Here is a 19,396-nt window from a genome sequence, read left to right as displayed (position 1 = left end):
GGTTTTGGGACGGAGCACATCAGTTTCATTCATGCACACTTTATGGCTTCACGCTCTCTGCCTCATCATGAAGCGAAGCAGATCTGATAGTGTTGGAATCCAGCCAATGCTTGAAACCAGACCACTTAAACTAATTGATTCTTTTCATTAAAGTAAGTCTGTCAGCAGCACGCAGCGGTCAGTCGATCTTCAGCTAGAGCTGGGCGAGATGATGGGATGCTGTATATCGCAGAGAGAGATGTGGTAGGATACACTATATTTAAACGCTATCAGTGGACAGGACTGCTTTACATCACAGAAAACAATCAAAGGAGTGCTTTGTACTTTTACGCTTTTGTGCTTCTGCGCTTCTGGGTTGTATGTCAGAACGGAGGCTCACTATTGGCCGACGCTGGTCATGTGATGGTTGTGATACTGGCTAATAGTGAGGCTCCGTTCTGACGTAAAACCCAGAAGCACAACCGACAAAGCGACACAATCCCATTCATTTCATTGGAGCGCTGGCGACTTCCGGCGACACGAGCGACAGTGAGCGTTGGCGACAGAATGTGGGCGTGTCAAGCGACGCGAGACACGCGACAAAATTTCAGAAATGTCAACTTTATGCTAATGAGAAGCGATTTTCGCGAGCGACAACCAATAGGAAGACTTTCAGTGGAGCTCACATCACCGTCTCGAGTGCAGGCAAGAAGAGCTCGAGGGCGATTTCACAGTTTTATATGATTTGACTGTAAACACACTCATGGATATAATAAAATGATGCATGAAAAAGAAACTGTCGACTTATATGATTTATAGTTCGAGTGTTGTAATTTTATGATGAAGTTTAGCACTGCTGCAGTTCACTGTACAGTTTCCCCTGCATTATTTTGACTATTAGGAACAAGAAAATGTATTATTTGTCAAATACGAATGACGTTTTAGTAATTTATGACAGTAGGAGTGAGTTTAATTTGTTGATTGATCGATCGTTAATCTATTAAATGATTTAATCCACTGAACACTGCTGTGGTAATATAAAAACACTCTCCCAACAGCATACGGTTTCTTTTTAGCCTCATTACTAGTCAAATTAAAATTATATAGTTGTATATATCACTTGTGATGGTATTTTGTAGTATAGATATGGCCAGACGTGCAGTCTACCAATAACATTAGAGCAACAATACTAGGAACGCCCACAAACGACTACACAGTACAGAGACTAGCGACACACAGCGACAAAGTCTTGAGTGAACTCACTCAGGGGAACACACAGAAGAACATCAAGAGTTGAATAAGTCCTTATTTTTGTTTGTTTTTTGCACAAAAAGTATTCTGGTCGCTTGATAAACTTAAGGTTGAGCCGCTGTAGTCACTCGGACTATTTTAAACATCGTCTTTACTAACTTTCTGGGCCGACAAGTTTCAATCACAACAGAAGCCTATGGAGGAGTGAGACAGCGCTCAGATTTAATCACTAATATCTTCATTTGTGTCCCGAAGATGAAGGAAAGTCTGACGGGGTTGAACAACATGAGGAGAGTCATTACTGACAGAGTTTTCATTTTTGGGTGAATATCCCTTTAAATGCATGAAAGTACAAGTCCTCACCCCAGTGTGATGCAGGCCTCGCGCACCACCTGCGAGCGCAGATCTTTAGCCGAGAGCTTGAACGCCCCCTCGAGGAGCCGTAACTGCTGGGAAAAGCCGTCGTAGTCGCACGCGCCGGCCAACAGCAGAGAACGCACTTTCTTCAGCTGCAAACACAAACAATACATGAACTACAGTCACAATCTCTCTGTACTAAACACACTTGACTTCTAGCACTCTTAACGGGTTTATTTTGATGTCCGGACAACGTTTTCCTGCTTCTTAAACTATAGAATAAATGATGGACAAACTATTGATTCAGTGTAAATGATGTAAGATGAAACAGAGTATGGCTATATGGGAAATAGTGGACAATACATCTTAAGCCCTATTCAGACTGGAGTAGTTTTACATGAAGAGTAAAGTCATTATTACCAGAGCTTCTCACTGACTTTAGTCCTGTCCGAATGTGCAATCTCAGTGATCATTACGGACAAACTTTTACCTTCTGTAAAAAGGCCCTGGAAAAATAACCTCAGGTAACACTAATCCCGTGCATATAGTATATATATCTAAATATTCTGTAATTTCCTGCTTATAAGTCGTTTTTTTCCAAGTATGGAGTCGCTTGAAAAAGCATTTAGTTGCGTTCTAGACGGTGACACAAGTCTGTGGCAAAACTCAAGTGTTTATAAGTTATATTTGTTTGTGCACATGATATGTGACCCTGGACCACAAAACCAGTCATATGGATCATTTTTTTAAATTGAGATGTATACATCACATGAAAGCTGAATAAATAATCTCTCCATTGATGTGTGGTTTGTTAGGATAGGACAATATTTGGTCGAGACACAACTATTGAAAATCTGGAATCTGAGGAGCAAAAAAATCTAAACATTGAGTAAATCTCCTTTAATGTTGTGCATTTATGTTCACGATTGTGCTGCATTCACTCACAAAAATACATGTTTTATATATTTACGGTAGGAAATTTACTAAATATCTTCATGGAACATGATCTTAATATCCTCATGATTTTTGGCATAAAAGAAAAATGGATAATTTTGACCCATACAATGTATAGTTGCTATTGCCACAGATATACCCGTGCGGCTCCAGACTGGGTTTGTGAACGTAATACACACATGACAACAGGAAGGTTGCGGCGGTGGGTAAATCGAGTTACCTCTCCCACTTCTACTAGTTTAAGCAGAATTTAGCGAATTGTCCATTAATATTACAGACGTCCTGTGGTAAAATGACATTACTCCATATACCCTTGTAAAACTAATCCGGTCCGGATAGGGCTTTAGTGTCATTATATGCAAATATCTGACCAAAGAATGATGCCATTGACCAATCACAATCAAGTATTCCAGAGAGATGGTTAACAATCAGGTGTTTTCTTCCATAATAAATGTGCAATGACTCACTGCAGCCACTCGCTGTTCCCAGTCGTGTTTGTCATCGGAGAGTATTTCTCGGATCTTGTTCATGGAGTCGTCGAGCTCTCGAGAAGAGTAAATCTGTGAGTCAAACAACAGCGTCATCAAACTCACTGAAACCTGGCGTCTCTCCAGAGATCTCTAATGGAAAAGCCATTGAACCGAGAGTCCTCTCACGCCGGCACAGGACGTCCCGACAGACGCTCCACACAACAGATAAACGTGCCAGCGATGATTCCCAGCCGTTTTGTTTAAAGAGAGCTTCAAATGAGAGAGTTTTCTACTAAAAAATGAACAAGCTAACATCAAAATCTACAGTAATATCAAGATTGCTTAAAAAGTTTTTTTTGCATTTATACATTACTGTTCAAAATGTTGGGATTTTTACTCTTGTCCTCACTTCGGCAGCATTTAATTAATCAAAAATACAGTAAACAAAGTGAAATATTATTACCATTTAAAAATAATGTTTTCTTTGTGAATATATAGTAAAGTGTAATTTATTCAAAGCTAAATTTTCAGCATCATTACTCCAGTCTTCAGTGTCACATGATCCTTCAGAAATCTGTATAATATGATGATTTGCTGCTCAAGAAACATTTCTGATTATTATTATCAATGTTGAAAACAGCTTGTGGAAACCATGATACATTTTTATCAGGATTCTTTGATGAATAGAAAGTTCAAAAGAACAGCATTTATTTGAAATAGAAATCTTTTGTAACATTATCAATGTCTTTACTGTCACTTTTGATCAATTTAATGCAGAATTAAGTATTCATTTCTGACCCCAAACATTTGAATATTAAAGTTTGATTGACAGCTCAGTGGTTGACACAGTAGCATTAGTATTTCTGACTCGCCTGTACGGTCGGCACATCCTCAAAGGCACGGATGAAGTCTTCTTCATCGACAGCTCCGGCACCAGAGCTCTCTTTACCTGAGGAGACGAGAAGTACAGTGTTTTTATACGATATCCCAAAAAGTGCATAATAAGATGTTTTATTACTTTTATTACAAAAACACTGGAACACTGAGATCGGCCATTCAGAAGACCAAACCTATCAGTTTCATAAAAACAACAAATGATTGTGCTTCAGGCGACCCGAGTTCGAGTCCCGTCTCTCTCTCTCTCTCTCTCTCTCTCTCTCTACTGTCCTATCCAATAAAAAGGCAAACACGCGATACTTTCTGACGCGGCAGCCCGCTGGCCCAAAGTTGCAAGTGTGTTTTTCCCAAGTGTGTAATCCATCCGCCGGAAACCGAAGCTTCCCCGCGGGCCGCCATTGATTAGCAGAGCATCACTGCCGTTAGCATCCATTGACTCCCATTCATTTTGGCGTCACTTTGACAGCGAATAACTTTACATCTGAGGCGTTTAAAGACTCCATTTGTACATTATTTATTTCTAAAGAAACACGACAATGTATAAAAGGGTCCATTACCTTGTATCTTACGTTATGGCCCCGTAGAAGCCGTTTTTGTAAAAATAGGCTAACGTTTGCGTCAAAACCACTCGACTCTCTGTCACACAGTCGAGAGATTACCGTATAGACCGGCGGAGAAGCTCACGGGCGATCGGGGGACGTGGAGACATAAAGTCTGATAAAGTCAAGGGAGAAGCCCACAGAGAGAGATAAAGTTGCTCCTGCTGTTAGCTCATGGACAGCTAATGCTAACGCTCTCCGTCTCTGCGAGATTCAGAAGATGATTCAGATTTCTCTCGGCACAGCGACTAGAAGACTGACAGCTGTCAGACTCACGTCACTACGTCGTCAAGCTCAGTTTGAGTCTGCGCAGTTCGCCCGGCGATCAGGAACTGAGTGCTTTTAATCGACTTCACTTTTCCCCGTTGAAACCTATGGGGTCGCTGTGTCCAGTTTATATACAGTCTATGGTTTTTCCCGCTCACAGGCGATAGGAGGGTGCGAGACGACCACCATTCAACCCGAAAAAAGTAATATAACCATTCCAATCACGCCGAAGCTGTTCAGTTAAGGTAAAAAACCTGCATAGTTCACCTTTAAATAACATAACCCCCTGACAGTCCCCCTGACCTGAGCTCTTGGCGCTGGAAGCGGAGCTCGGCCGGCGCAGGGATCCCGTCCGGCGCACCGATGACGCTCCTTTAGAGGAAGACGAGGAACGCCCTCCATCCACCGAATCTTCATCCTCGATGTTCTTATCTGAGGAACGACAGAGAAATCCCTTATTTAAAACTAGGGTAGGCAGTGTTGTTTATAAACCCTTTCTGAAACTCAAATCAATAACGATCAATAATAGAAGTGGTCTAAATATTAAAACGTGTACATACAAGACAAGGCTGTAACAAAAATACAGTGTGTGTGTGTGTGTGTGTGTGTGTGTGTGTGTGTGTGTGTGTGTGTGTGTGTGTGTGTGTGTGAGTGAGTGTGTGTGTGTGGCTCTGAAGGACAGCAGCTCCTTTGCTCAGGAAAAACCCAGTGTGGACGGATGATTCCCATCCAGAGAGGGAACCAGCACCAAGATCTGCCAGGCCAGCGATCAATCGCCATGAATTATTTATGCACACACACGTGCGCGCGAACACACACACACACACACACACACATTCACACACACCTCAACCTTATTCATCATGCATTAATGTCAACACCTCTTTCCCACAATCCTTCACTGTGGACGGTCTAACACGCTCTGAACTACTCCAGAAACCTCCAGGGAAATAAACACACACACACACACACACACACTTATCAAGCTATCTATACGAGGACATACCATAAACATATAATGTTTCATATAAATAAACAGACTAGCCCAAACCCTTGACTGACCCCTAAAAGAGAAGTATGCAAGCGTTAATACACTCAAAAACTGCTACCAAAAGGACTTTTACCAAAAGGATACATTTTCTATGCAAAGTGCAAACTACAACCCCATAAACACACATTAGTTATTCAATTCTACTTCTAACACCATTTTCAGTCCTTTAAACCCTCACAAACCCCTTCTGAATTTGTAAATTTTTACTTTTATCAAGCATTTCTCCTTGCAGAGACTATTGAGAGGTTCCATAACGCAGGTTGTGAAGGCAAAACCTCACACACATGCAGCATGTAATCACAGTTATCAGATTTTACACACACACACACACACACACACACACACACACACACACACACACACACACACACAGCGCAGAGAGACAGACAGATGTGAGCTGCTATCATTCCTCCTGACCAGCAGATCTCCTGTCTGTCAGTCGAACGCTCATGCAGTGGACACTTACTGTATGTGTGTGTGTGTGTGTGTGTGTGTGTGTGTGTGTGTGTGTGTGTGTGTGTGTGTGTGTGTGTGTGTGTGTCAGTCTGACGCTCATGCAGTGAACAGTGAGACACTTACAGGCACAGATCCTCCGGCACACCAGCTTCCTCAACATATCGTCACGCTTTCCCACGCTGCCTCATTCTGACACAGCCTCCACCGGCAGCTCGACCCCTCCCTGCCTCCCTGTTTGTGTGTGTGTGCGTGCGTGTGTGTGTGTGTGAACTGGAGGATGATGGGCCGATCTATTACTGATGAAGCCCCGCCCACAGATTGCTGGGTGGAGGAGAGCAGGGGGAGGGGCCACGCATACAGGCTGCGTTCACAATGAAACTCCAGCATACTGCATACTACATGCATACTACAATAATACTGCATACTACATGCATACTACAATAATACTGCATACTACATGCATACTACAATAATACTGCATACTACAATAATACTGCATACTACATGCATACTACAATAATACTGCATACTACAATAATACTGCATACTACTACAATAATACTGCATACTACTACAATAATACTGCATACTACAATAATACTGCTTAATACTGCATACTACAATAATACTGCATACTACAATAATACTGCATACTACAATAATACTGCATACTACAATAATACTGCATACTACAATAATACTGCATACTACTACAATAATATTGCATACTACAATAATACTGCATACTACTACAATAATACTGCATACTACAATAATACTGCATACTATAAGCATACTACAATAATACTGCATACTATAAGCATACTACAATAATACTGCATACTACAATAATACTGCATACTACAATAATACTGCATACTATTTTTAGACTGTATGCGAAACAAAACTGTATGCAGTATGTAATGATAAATGTGGCAGTATGTTGTCACATGACCTCGATTAAGTGCATGATTAATTCAGTGAATGTCCAGTTGTCATCTCATAATAAAAATTTAATAATTAAAATAAAATATCTGTTCCGATTTGTGTAAAATGTATTAAATGTATAAAAAAGTAAAAAATAAGATTAAATAAATGTATTTAAAACTATAAAATTAATTATGAATTACTAATTATAAAATATTTAATTTAAAAAATATGCATAATAAAAACATTATTATTAATACTAATATTAATTATTATTATTATTATCATTGATCTGTCTTTTGCAGAGAATATGAGTCAAATTGAAGGAGACTAATTATAATAATTAATAAAAGAGTAATTTAAAAATATCACAAGTATAATTAAAAAGCATTATTATTATTAGTTTCTAGAGGGCAGTATAGTGATGGATGTGGGCTAGTAATTATAATAATAATCAATACAAAATAATAAATATAACTATAATAAAAGTAATACTTATTATTATTATTATTAGTGGAAGTTAGCAAAACATCTAAAATCACTCTCAGCATCTTTAACCTTTGAAAGTCTGATCCAAAGAGCGAGAGGATCAATATTACCGGTTATTATCAATATTATTACCCGGATTATTAATCACAAATCAATCTGAGAGCATTGCATTGTGGGATAAACAACATCACTGCACGTGAACAGCACAGTTTGGCAATAATAACAGCACAATAATGTTTATATGTATGCATACTGCAGAAATATGAATAGTCCAATATAGTAATATCACACCCTACACACACACACACACACACACACACACACACACACACACACACACACACAGAAGTTTGTGTCTCATCTAAACAGCTGATTGAAGATTGACAAACATGTCACACTTTTCTAACCCTCTAAATGAGGTTAACCAGCAGTTAATACAATCTTCTGACACAATAATGCTGTCACAACACATCTGAATCACACTGATGGACGCATTTCTGATATAAAGGATTAATATTCAATAATATTATCAGATTTAATGCACTTATGCTATTCAATGATAACAATTTGACCTGAATTGAGCTGAATAATGACACTAGTGTCTTCTGTAGAGCTGCTTTAAAGCTGAAATACTAAAACAAAACAGTGTAACAAATCATCAGAGCTCTGTTTATAAGTTAAAACGCAAAAAAAAAGAAGCAATTGAGGAATATTGCGGTCTAATAGTAATATAAACAGATGTGACGCCACACGTCACCAGCAGGGGGCAGAACACTGCAGATAATGAGCTGGTTTGTGTTACAAAGCAAGATATATGTCACTTCCTGCTCAAGTACCAAATTGCAAAATTAATTGTGAATTAGTAAAATAATAAAAAGCTACAATGGGCCTTTAAACAAACATTATAACAGATACACAAATACAATCCGTTTACATTACACATTTGAGTCTGCATGCAGAGCACGGGCCGGTTAGACAGATCATGTCCTGATCCTGTGATTTAGTGCTAGATTTCACCAAAAAACTCTTTAAAACTGATCCGAGAAGACGTCTTTCACCATCACTCACTCCTGCAGTGTTTGCCGCCACACACTGATCATCCTGACCAATGATTCCTGAGCCTGTAATTCAGAAAATTGGCTAAAACCAAAGTGCAAAACATGGAAATATTCTGACCTCCGGCTTAAGAAACTGTTGCCGTGTGTTAACGTCTGTACGGAAGCTCAACTTCATAATCCTCATGAAGACGGACCGAGAGGAATGTGAGAAATATTCACTGACTGAAGTTACATAACCACATTTTTCAATATTTATGGTGTAGTTCACAGAACACTGATGGCAGACAAAATATGGTTTGAGTTTTAAATTTAGTTATCAATAATTTAGTTATCTATAATTTAGTTATCTATAATTTAGTTATCTATAATTTAGTTATCTATAATTTAGTTATCAATAATTTAGTTATCTATAATTTAGTTATCAATAATGTAGTTATCAATAATGTAGTTATCAATAACTTAGTTATCGATAATTTAGTTATCAATAATGTAGTTATCAATAACTTAGTTATCGATAATTTAGTTATCAATAATTTAGTTATCTATAATTTAGTTATCTATAATTTAGTTATCAATAATGTAGTTATCAATAACTTAGTTATCGATAATTTAGTTATCAATAATTTAGTTATCAATAACTTAGTTATCGATAATTTAGTTATCAATAATTTAGTTATCTATAATTTAGTTATCTATAATTTAGTTATTAATAATTTAGTTATCAATAATTTAGTTATCAATAACTTAGTTATCAATAGGAATCACTACAACAATAATGCATGATCTATAAACACTTAATTTAAATAATACAGCATTTTTTATCATTAAATTAATGAGAATTCGAAGATTAAAATCTGCTTAGTTGTCATGATGGGGGGAAAAATGGAATGGTCCTAAATATAGTTTATATTTTGTTAATTCAAAACATTAATTCATCATTTGATTTTGGGGCTTTGTTAAAAGCTTTGTTATCTGCATGTGTGTGTGTGTGTGTGTGTGTGTGTGTGTGTGTGTGTGTGTGTGTGTGTGTGTGTGTGTGTGTGTGTGTGTGTGTGTGTGTGTGTGTGTGTGTGTGTGTGTGTGTGTGTTACAGTGCATTAACACATCAAATAAAATGATCTTACTCCCTCCTTTAAGCCAAAAACACACAATATCTGATCAGCAATTCTCATTTTCCAGCCAAATTATTCTCTAACCTACTTTTAAAGTGTTTTATATGAAGTGACGAGTAGTTTGACCGGCCAGAGGTAAAAAAAAAAGAAAAGAAAAAGTGTCCTATTTTAGCGGTGTGTCCAATCCAAAGCCGCTTATTATGCGCAGTAGTGTGTATGTGTGGGGGGGCTGATCTCAAAATGCGAGTCCCACACACACACGACGCTGTAAACACACTGAAATCCCCCCGATCTCTCTCCTGAACCCATATTAAACGGCACAAACCTCCTCTAGATTGCATGGTGTGGGACATCTAGTGCCGGAGCCGATGGCCGTCTCTCTCGGACTCTATTCACCGCTGGCATGTTAATTGGCAGCTGAGAAATGCAGGACAAAAGCAACATTCAGCTGAACACACACATCGGAGGAACTGAGGCTCATTTTCTCTTCATTACGGTTACTAGTGTTTATGAAGGACGACAAACTCTAATGGATTTTAACTGACTATTGTTTTAAATACGGATTTTATGTGTGTTTGAAAAGTCAAGCATCACTATTACTATACTAATGCTCATTTTAATGCTCGTAACTTCAGCGTTAACTCCATTTTGTTTGTTTGTCTCAGTTCATTCATTTGTTCATTAAATAGAATTGTGTGTGCCGGTTTCTTTGGCTATGTTCATGGTGAAAACTATACATGAATTATTCAAATTTAATTGAAGATATTCATGACCCATTTTTCCAAAAATAATCTAGAACTACATTTGTATTAACTTGATAAAATAATCAAAAGTATTTTTTTTTTCAAGAGTATTAGTAATTTCCTCAGACGAGTAGAAATATTGCATTCCACTTGAGTTATTAAATTTGATAATAGACACTTGAAATATATTTAAGATTTTAAATTCTAAAACTAAATTTGGATTAATTTGATTAAAAATATATTTTTTAATTTTCTGAGAGAAGTAGAACTATTGCAATCCTATAAAATATCTAACTACGTGTCTAAAATTTTAAATTTGCATGATCTAGTCATGCATAAGTCTTCATTTTGATCTAAAATTCAAAAGTTTAAAACTAAAAAGTTTATGCAACTGACTTTAACACTAGAACTCCATTTTTTAATTTTACAGTGTAATAACTTTGTTAAAATAAAATCAATTTGGCTGTAGGTCTCTGACTTTTCCTAATGTGTATATTTTATTCTGACACTGTTATTTTATTAAAATCACAAAACAGTTCTGACTATTTCTACCTAGAATAGCGCATTATTGATAGTTTTCTTGTTTAGCTAATGTTCATGTTTTTTCTTAGCCTGTTTATGTGTGTAAGTACTGGATTGTGCTGCATACGTGTCCATGAACGTTTTTAATGTATTAAAATGTTTATAGTGTTTTTGTTATTGTATATATATGTTATAAGTTATTGTATCATAAGATTTTTTTTATTGTACAAAGAAAATATTTATCAATCAATACATTTTCACATTTGAATTTAAATGTTGTGTCCTTGTCTTTATTATTAGCCTACCTACCGTAACATTGTAGATCCATTTATTTGTAGATTTTGTATTGATTATTGAACTTATTCACAAACAGGGCTGTAAGCTAACGGTATGAAGCTTTGACGTTTCCTAAAAATGTTTGTGTGGTGAGGAAAAAAAAATGTACGCAAAGCTTTCCTCACATAGAGAGGCAGCACCTATCGGGGCAATCTTTCTTTTGTGCTTGTTTTAAAGGGGTCATGACATGAGAAACCAAATTTGCCTGGATCTTTTGGTATATAAGATGTCTTTGTACCATTAAAACGTCCTGCAAGTTTCATAGCTTAAGACGTCCTCCCCATTATAAACGAATCATTTATTTAATCAAGCTCTAAATACAGCTCGTTCTGGATCCATGGTAAGAAGTGACGTCACGGTACGAAGTGACGTACCCGCGTTTGCATATGACCGCCTCCAGCACAAGACAACTACGCTCACTTCGTATCGCCGGGCGCCTCACAAGTGTTCAGTCGCCGGACAGCGAGTGGGTCTGTGTACAGGGAGATTACGATGCCGCAGATGTGCTGTTCCTGGCTGTGGACAAACAACATCTTTGAATACGCTGCGAAAGATCCAGACGTCAGGGAAAAATGGATGCACTATTTTTTTTTGCGGACGTCCCAGTCACGGCAGTGTTAGTTTAAGCGTTTGTTCTATACATTTGAAGGATGACTGTTTTGAGAACAAATCCCAAAATGATGCTGGCTTTGCCAGAAAACTGTTGCTCAAAGATAAGTCCGTGCCGACTATTCTGGGCTCAACAACGACGACGCAAACTGTAAGTAATGTGTTTAAAACTTTAAACTACTTTTTAAATACGCTGAATCCGCAAATGTTCTGGCTGGGGGCGTTAATAATTGATGCATAGGCACTGACGTTAGCCAATCATAACAGTGGGCGTTAACACTGAACTCTTAAAGGGGAAACACCTCCAAAACAGACTGTTGGAATCAGAGGATGAGAAACAGGGAAAAGGTCATAAATCACTACATTTTAAAAGTTTTTTGTAAAAAAAACTATAGTAATACTATAATTGCACATAAGGGAACATAATAATAAAATAATAAAAAAACATGTCATGACCCTTTAAGAGCGATAGCGTCATAACATGATGACAGGAATTAAAAGCTTCATTGGAAAACATAAAAAGAAGGTTCCAATGTAGATATGACATGATGAAAATGACGTTCAGTACGGCCATATGAACGTCAAAGTATGAACGGTCAAAATGACCGCTATGGTCGTTCTAGTAGTTTTGGAATTCCGGTAGTTCTAGTGTTAATAAAAGTTATGACCTTCAAGAAAAAAAAATGAGATGATTAACTTGTAATACTAGAGTAAGCGGGTTATGCAACAGGCGGTCAGAAATGCATGTGACCTGACAAGCAGTCACAGTATATTAGGGAATTTTGTGCAAACTTTGCTGTGCATTTTTTTTTTTTTGCATTATATAAGTCACTAAAGTAATGCATGTTATGAAAATTGTCACAAAATCAGAGCCCGTCCCCTTAAAGATCCGATCACAAGTGGTCATTTGTGAGATGTAAACACCAGGTGTAAACGGGGCCAAAGGTGATGACGGGAACTATCAGAAAATCCCTAAACGTGGAGAAAGCACACATCCCAGGACCCTGAAGTCGTGTGAATGTAGAGTATCAAATATTGAGTTCATGATCATGAATACTTCAGAGCACTTGAGATACCTGAGCCGTGAAACACACATGAACTGAAGCAGCAAACGAGCCGTTAAACAGCATTAATATGCTAATGATGTCGCGTCAACAAGAAACATCCAGCTTAAGAGGAGCTCAAGACATCCAGAACATGCTAAACTCACACCTGAACAGAAACGAGAGCGACTGGATCCTTCCATGCATTATATCACATCACCACACAGAAATAATCATCTTTAATAATGCGACACACACACACACACACACCCGGAGCTGCTGGGCTAAACGCAGTAATGTTCATGAGATCTTACCGTCCCCTGCTGTCATGACGGAGGCTTGCTTTGAAGAAATGAAGCTCTGCTGTGTCTTGCACACACACACACACACACACACACACACTGCATCTGCAGCGACTCCCTCTCTACTGACCTCACTCACATTTAAAGGAATAGTTCACACAAAAATGAAAAGTCTGTCAATTACATTTCTGAACTTTGATGAAAGAGCATCAGTGACAAAAAAGCCTGTTTACAACAATTACTGATGATAACTATTATGATTAAATGGATTATAGGATTCAATTATAGGATTGACACAAACAGTCACTTCTGCCATTTAAATGCTGTAGATTGAATCATGAATCTGTCTTCAAATGCATATGGATGTCTTTTTTCATATGCATAATGTACTGTAGAAAGGGGAAACGTATTCCTGTTTGTAAACTGTGACATGCTGATGGACGAAGTCTTTCCACCGTCTCGAACTAAACCAAAACTACGGTCACAAAACACACACACACACACACAAAATTACACGCACAATGAAACTGGGGCAGCGAGGAAACAATAGCTGAACAACGGGAACAATCTCACCAGCGAGCAATTCATACACGCGCACACACACACACACACACACACACACACACACACACGTCTCTTTATCAGCACACTCACTATCCACGTCTGATTCCCATCATGACCAGCAACTGCACGTCTAAATCTGTGGCTGTCAGACGGTGAGGACACACACACACACACACACACTCACATACTCTCTCTCACACACATGCACACACTCTCACACACACACACACACACACACACACACACACACACACACGCACACACGCACACACACACACACACACACACTCACATACTCTCTCTCACACACATGCACACACACACACACGCACGCATGCACGCGCACACACACACACACACACACACACACACACGCACAAACTCACAAACGCACTAATACACACACACTCGCGCACACACACTCACGCATGCACTCACTCACACACTCAAAAAAATGAACTAGGAAGGTTGTGCACTTTACATAATATATTTATATTTAGTTTACTTATAATAATTGTGTTTGTTGACTTGAAATGTTTTTTTCTATTAAGGTCCACGTAATTATGTCTCATCTTAACAGTACAAAATCCTAACGTGTTGTCTAAACACAAACCATTTATGTTAAGTAAAAAAATCTTACATCCAGAGGTTGGCGGTATAGTGCGACGCCAACTGCCATTTTGCCCTAACTTAATTTGATTGTGTTCAATCTGCTTAAATATAAAATTTAAATTTACTTAATCCGTTTGTGTTGGATTACATGAATGATTTGTGTTGCATTAACTGAAACTGGGCGGTGCTTGTTAGTTCCCAGCATGCTTTGCATATGGTTAAATTAAGAGAGAATAAATGTTCAAATTAAGTGTTATTTTATGTTTTTTGAGAAAATTAGAAAAGGGGAAGACTTGATAGTGTGTAATTGTGTTTAATGTTCAAATACATTGGAATTATTAGAACCATTTCAATTACAGTGGGTTACCATTGTGGAGAAGAGTGGAGCATTTTGTTTGGCTGTGAACTGATTCAGTAACATTTAACTGCTTTGGTTGAAGGAGCATGTAAATCTTTGCATTTACTAACATGTGCTACTGCTAGCAAATAGCTAGCTATATAGTCTATCGATTTAATTATGTGTCACTAAAATAAATGAAATATTAATGGGTGATTGAAAATAAAAAACTCTTGAATCATGTCAGAAAACCTTAAAATTAGTTGGGCTGACACTATTAAATTAAGCTGTGCCAAACCACAGTAACTAAGTTGAATCAACCTTAATAAATTAAGTTGACCCAACGTAAGTACATTAAATTGGAATAACAGAATTGCATAATGCTGAAATAAAGCAAGTTAATCATGTGGAAATCCTTTCCATGATTTTTTTATGTTCATTCTAAGAGTAATTTTTTTGAGTGCACACACGCGCACACACACACACTCGCATACACACACACACACAAACTCACACACTCACAAACGCACTCATACACACACACACTCGCAAACACGTGCACACACGCACACACTCACGCATGCACTCACTCACACACACGCAGACACACGCCCACACACACACTCGCATACACACACGCACACACAAACTCACACACACACGCACACTCACAAACGCACTCACACACACGTAGACACGCTCACACACACACACACACATGCACTCACTCACACACACGCAGACACACGCGCACACACACACACACTCGCATACACACACACACACACACAAACTCACACACGCACACTCACAAACGCACTCATACACACACACACACTCGCAAACACGTGCACACACGCACACACTCACGCATGCACTCACTCACACACACGCAGACACACGCCCACACACACACTCGCATACACACACGCACACACAAACTCACACACACACACACACACTCACAAACGCACTCACACACACGTAGACACGCTCACACACACACACACACACACACACACACATAGAAGAAACCTCAGTTAATGTCCCAGTGACTTCATACAGCACCTGAACACGCTTTCATCACTTTCATTTAAAGCCGACAGCGTCTGCTCCTGCTCACACACACACACACACATTACATCGAACACGTCAGAGTCACTCACCTGAGGACAGGATCATGTTCCCAGACCTCTGGACTTCATCAAACCTGCTGAAGATCACATTCAACCTGAACAAAACAAACAGGAGACATTATAAACACATTATAAAAAAGAGCAACTCAAACACAAATATACACTAACACTGTCACTATTTTATTTGTAACAGAAAAATAAATCATAAAGGGATAAATAATTATTATAAATGTTTAATAAATTAAATAAATCAATTGTAAAATGTTGATGGCAGTGTTGTCATGATGCAGGGATTTTAATAATAATTATATCTATACTATATCTAATAATAATCAAGCTTTTAATGTAGTTTATGTGTCTATGTGGTGTTTTTAATCTGCTTTAAGACAAATCATGTGTATTTTCATAAGTCGACAGCATTGCTGAGTATTTTATCCTTTAAACGGCCGTGAACCAAAAACGCCCCTGTTTACTGTCACAAACATGTGACCAATCCCGTCATCAGGGGGCGGGGCTAATTTGCATATTCATGAGTCCGCGTATACTAAATTAAGTAAGGGTGTCGAGTTACACTCAAGCTGCTTTAAGGCATGAAGAAATTGTTTTCACAGGAAACAACGCTTAAATATGTCGTTTTGTTGATCAAAGATGAGTTTTAAGGGATAAAGTTATTGACTAATAATACTAGTGGTGTGGTTTCATTACCGTGACTGTGGCAGTCCCTTTTTCCCCAGATCCATCCTCACTCTCTCTCCTACGTGTCTGTAAATCTCCACCAGGCAGTTCATCGCACCGTCTCGAACCTGAGGCGGAACACATTTATTTATTCATAGAAGATTCATTTACATAAAAAAATACAGTACACTGAAAAACACAGAATAAAAAGTTATTTTATAGTGTCATTTATATTGAAGTTATTGATTTGCCATAGACTTGTAAATGTATTTTCATGTCTGTATTTTAATGCTTCTTTTACATCTTGGCCAGTGGACAACAGATTAAAAATAGCCATTTTGGCTACTGTAATTCTGGCTTTTTTTAACCATTTTTGTTCATGGGTTTTATGAAATTGCACTGTACCCTCTTAAATAAACCAATAAACTAAACTAAACTAAAACAAACGCCACATACAAAAAAATTAGAATATGGTGCAAAAGTTAATTTATTTCAGTAATTACACTTAAAAGGTGAAACTAATATATTATATAGACTCATTACATGCAAAGTGAGATATTTCAAGCCTTTATTTGTTATAATGTTGATGATTACAGCTTACAGTTTATGAAAAACACAAATTCAAAAGCTGTTTTCATAAGCTGTAATCATCAAAATTATAACAAATAAAGGCTTGAAATATCTCACTTTGCATGTAATGAGTCTATATAATATATTAGTTTCACCTTTTAAGTGTAATTACTGAAATAAATGAACTTTTGCACCATATTCTGAGTTTCATCTGTAGAGTCACTGATCTACATATAACTATGTTCAAAAGTACTGCTTAATGCACGATTTTTTACAAATATTATGTGAGATAAGAGTCTTTTCTGGTAAATAATCACTGAATCCTTTTAATTAAAACATACTGAATCAAACAAGCACACTATATCACATAAACAGCAGTTTGTGTCGTTCATCACCGTCACCATCACTGTGAACAGCAGCGGGACTGAAGGAAGACATTGGCTGCAGAGAGCGCGCTAACCTTCCTTGTCTGGGGGTGGATTGGGATGTTCAATGAACGTGTAGTGAGAACAGCCCTGCTAACACCTAACCAACACAACTCGCATCACCTGAGCTACCCGGTTCGGGCTATGGTGCAATTTTTGGAAGCCTTCATACATTCTAGTAACAAAGGAAGAAAAAAAATTCTACATCTTACTTCTTTCAATATCTGAGCTTATACACTGACAACAACTTACTCTATACTGAACACATGCATGCCATAACATGATCTGCAAATTATACAAATAAAAATGACGAAAACAATATAATAATGTACAATATAAAACCCCATACATGGAAGTTTTAAATAGTCTTGATCATTTCTGATCTACATATAACTATGTTCAAAAGCACTGCTTAATGCATGATTTTTTTTTTTATATTATGTGAAACTACACAATATGCAATACTAAACAATTGTACACGACTTCACAATTATGCTGCATCAAATAATAAATAAAACAAGATGTTTAAATTAGGCCTGTGATAAACATACATTTTATGCATACAATTAATTATCATACAGATAATTGCGAATAACATATTAATTCTGTGTTCATGTCACTTGCAGTGAAAGCCTAACACATTATTTTTTTTCTTGGAATCTTATATAATATAGTAATACAAATAATGATAATAAAAAAATATATCGAAATAATGAAAATGATTTACTTTAATGCTGTGAAAATGTATATATAATATAATATAATACAGTCTTATTAAACCCACAAACCGGCCTATCTTTGTGAACAGTGATTTTTATAATCTTTGGTAAAAATGTGTTTGAAATTGAAACTGAACAATTAATACGTTTATCCCAAATAATTGCAATTAGATCAGATTATCTAATCAGTACTCCACACAGTCCTAGTTTAAATAGTTAAAGAATAGTTTGTTTAAAATAATTGCTCCTGCATTGGTAACACTGAAAACATACATAATATACATATAAAGCTCAGATAAAAAGACTAAAGTTAAGTGCACAGCATTGCATTGTGGTTTTTCCATATATATAATTTTTTAAGTATCATGTAAATATGGTAAACATTAATCAAATGATGATGGTTTTACGATCTCACAGTCGACTCAATGTCAGTCGCAGTCCCTGTGATCGCCAGCAGGGGGGGCCATAGACCACGATACTACAGTCCCTGTGATCGCCAGCAGGGGGAGCCGTAGACCACGACACTACAGTCCCTGTGATCGCCAGCAGGGGGGGCCATAGACCACGATACTACAGTCCCTGCCGGCTCATGAAACCGAATACAGAATAAAAGTCTGTAGATGTGAAGAGAAACACTCTCACCTGACTAGTGGGGTCTCCCAACAAATGACAGATGTGAGGAACAATCTTGCTAAGGGTTAAGCCGTGGGCTCCATATCTGCAAAACACAAAATATATATATATTTTTTTAAATAAAATAGAATTTTAAAAAGAAACTAAACGGTATATCTGACGGATACATACACATTAAGAGTGGAAATAAGGCAAAAGCAAACAGCTTCTCTGGTCCTGTTGTTTTTATGTCTGAAGCCGCCCAGCATTCGGTCCCAAACATACTGCAAAAAAAAAATGCTTTTATCAATTTTAACCACAGAT

At 37.5% G+C, this 19,396-nt stretch overlaps 1 protein-coding gene across 1 annotated transcript in view; it reads right to left on the bottom strand.

Annotated features, from left to right (window-relative positions):
* The window catches only part of LOC306990667 (CLIP-associating protein 1-B), a 76,004-nt gene that overhangs the window by 45,478 nt on the left and 11,130 nt on the right, over nt 1-19,396 (bottom strand). Inside the window, 8 exon segments of the mRNA XM_079597829.1 lie at nt 1,594-1,739; nt 3,009-3,101; nt 3,884-3,960; nt 5,078-5,206; nt 16,102-16,166; nt 16,777-16,874; nt 19,103-19,178; nt 19,265-19,356. Of these exon segments, the coding sequence (XP_079453955.1) occupies nt 1,594-1,739; nt 3,009-3,101; nt 3,884-3,960; nt 5,078-5,206; nt 16,102-16,166; nt 16,777-16,874; nt 19,103-19,178; nt 19,265-19,356 (776 nt within the window).

Source organism: Phoxinus phoxinus (assembly GCF_949152265.1).
Source record: "Phoxinus phoxinus genome assembly, chromosome: 22".
Taxonomy (NCBI): Eukaryota; Metazoa; Chordata; class Actinopteri; order Cypriniformes; family Leuciscidae; genus Phoxinus; species Phoxinus phoxinus.
Note: the sequence above shows the minus strand (reverse complement) of the source record. Positions and strands in the feature narration are given on the sequence as shown.